General features: G+C 28.9%; 2 protein-coding genes across 2 annotated transcripts in view; both read left to right on the top strand.

Moving 5' to 3' along the window:
* Positions 1–338: 338 nt before the first annotated feature.
* Positions 339–2,424, top strand: LOAG_14360 (hypothetical protein; the record flags this gene model as incomplete). The annotated part of the gene is given in 8 exon segments (XM_003149857.1): positions 339–377; positions 607–761; positions 1,232–1,262; positions 1,646–1,808; positions 1,820–1,922; positions 1,986–2,073; positions 2,118–2,183; positions 2,368–2,424. The coding sequence occupies 8 exon segments, from the start codon at positions 339–341 to the stop codon at positions 2,422–2,424; spliced, it is 702 nt and encodes a 233-aa protein (XP_003149905.1).
* The window catches only part of LOAG_10779 (hypothetical protein), a 4,489-nt gene continuing 3,731 nt past the window's right edge, over positions 1,971–2,728 (top strand). Inside the window, exons 1-2 of the mRNA XM_020448228.1 lie at positions 1,971–2,267; positions 2,368–2,523. The gene's annotated coding sequence lies outside the window, so the exon portion shown is untranslated. The remainder of the gene's footprint in view (positions 2,268–2,367; positions 2,524–2,728) is intronic.

Raw genomic sequence — 2,728 nt, 5'->3', positions numbered from 1 at the left:
TATATATATATATATATATAATATATATATATATATATATATATATATATATATATATATATGTATATATATATATATGATAATTTCTTTAGGCGATCTTTTAAGTTTTGAGCCATCCGTTTTGATATTGCAATAAATTGGTGTTATTCATTGATTTTTGTTATCATGTAATAGCTGAATCAAATTTTTCATTTTAAATTTGACGGTGACCGATACCGAGTAGTTTCACATAATTTTGCATATTCATTTATAAAATGACATATATTTTCGTGATCCCCATATTATTGCTAGAAATTGAAATTTAACTGGTAGTTCATCAGATTATTTTGCTTTATGCTATGTTTGCTGATGATGATGATGATGATAATGAGGATGAGGTATTTCTTTCTGTTAATCTAAAATCACAGTTCTTTCATCTCATCCGAGGTTTGACACTTGTAAAGGTAAAACATCTGCTGGAAGCCTTCCAAATCTTCAAAGCTTTATTTGAATTGTCTTAAAAGAATTGGCGACTATAAATATTTGCATCATTACTACCTTCGATCATATCATGTTTGTTGACATCCTTCATTGAATGCTTTGGTGCATACGTCTTCAAAAATTGAGAAGCAAGAAAGTTTTTTTTTTTTTCCGTCCCATCTTTGGATCATCTCATTTGCCACATCTGCTATTGTCGTTGTCATTGTCATTGTTGTTGTTGTTGTTGTTGATGTTGATGTTGTTGTTGTTGTTGTTGTTGTTGCGGTAAGAGAATTTGAACGGTAAGAAATGTATGTTTATTCATTTAGCAATATGATTGGATATATAGGATAAAATGGGAAGGAGATTAGATTACTGATCATCTGTAGGAATTTTGCACGAATATAATTATTTTGTTAATTAAATGCATACCAAAATTCTCTTTTTAGATTTCGATGCGTATTTTTCTGAGTTAGTGGTACTAAATTACTTGATGAAGAATGATTTTTTTTAATTTCCTGAAATTTGCTTGATATTTACGGATGTATTGTCAATTAAATAATGATGGATGCATATTTATATTATCACTTATCATCGCTAATACTTACGTTTCATAATCATTTGTCACACATACAGCGTGGGTTGGGTATAATTTTTTGATCAAAAATAAAAAAAATTTTAATTTAAAATAAAAACGTGCTCCAGATCATTATATATTATTCATGTTTGCTACAACAATATTGCGATTATTGATTTTTTTTCTTTTTTTAAGCGTGAAAAGAAATTTTGAAAATTTATTTGAGGTTATTAATGAAGTGCAGATTGATTATTTGTTCAAATATTGATTAGTTGCTTGTTAAGTATCAATTTATTACCTAATCAGATTAATGTATTAATATTATTATTACTGTTTTTTTCTTTTTTTTTTTTTTTTTTATGGCGGAGGAGGCAATTAAGTGTTCAGTCGTTGATCTTCAATTTTGCTTTGTTTTTTGCTTTTTGTTTTCTGGAATTATTCATTTTGTTTATGAATAAAATAAATTTTTAACCTGAACAATGATGACTATTCACGTCTTTATCACTTATATTATGCGTATTTTTCGAAACAGTTTCTTAAATGAATTCTAACTGAATTTAATTTAAAGACTTAAGTGAAGTTGAATGAACATTGTATTAATTAAATAAGCTAATTTGTCAACAAAATATTCAATGGATTGAGAAGGATAACATATTGAGTTATAATTACTTCCCTGAACAAATCAAACGTGGAAGTGTTTTGATTCGTTCGAATTATACGAAATTCCTGATCGTATCAATTGTTACATTCTTTTTCCCGGAACTACAACTCAGTTTATTGTAGTTATTGATAAAGAAGGAAAGAATGGTTTGAGGAGATTACGTGTATCATTTGACGCATTTGGCGTACTTGCATGGAACTTGAGCTCTTTTGTTGATGTGGCGAAGTTTGTTATTGGAATATTAGAAAAATGGGGAATAAATTGATTAAATTAAACAATAATTACTAGAAGGGAACTATTCCATGGCTATTCCGGAAAGTGGACAATATCAGGTATCCGTGTATGGGTGACTGCGATAATTTATGTTGACTGGTCTGTAATTGATCTTAAATCTCACATATTGATTTTGCTGCAGTTTAGAGAAATTTAACTGACATTAAAAACGAGGGGAAGAAAGAAGGTGGAAAAGTGGAAGAGGGAGAAAGGGTAAGTAAAGTCTAGAAATCGATCCGTTTGGAAAGATTTTGCTGAATGAGACGCGGAGAGAGAACGGATCAACTAAGAGAAGAGGTAAGATCCTATTGCTTATAAACTTCCTACTTTATTATTCAACCACATAATAAAGGTCATCGAGAAGTTTGCTTGGAGATATAGAAGACATTACTTTCAGAGTGTGTTCTCAGTTTGTGATCGAAATGACCCCGGTGATGATTCAGTGGATAAATGAAGAATTCAATCATATATATATATATGTATACTCAGCATGCTCAATGCATTCACTTACTCGTACATAGTGTATCCACGTAATCGCGTTTGATATATCCACGTAATGTTATCTTAATACATTTTTACTACCGATATGTGTCCACTTAATATTATTGATTATTTACTGAAATTACTCTCGTTGATACCTGTCTCTCTCTCTCTCTTTCTCCCTCTCTCCGCACCTATATATATATATATATATATATATATATATATATATATATATATATATATATATATATATATATATATATATATATATATAT

This window comes from Loa loa (genome assembly GCF_000183805.2).
Source record: "Loa loa unplaced genomic scaffold supercont3.125, whole genome shotgun sequence".
NCBI lineage: Eukaryota > Metazoa > Nematoda > Chromadorea > Rhabditida > Onchocercidae > Loa > Loa loa.
This window is presented reverse-complemented; position numbering and strand designations above follow the sequence as displayed.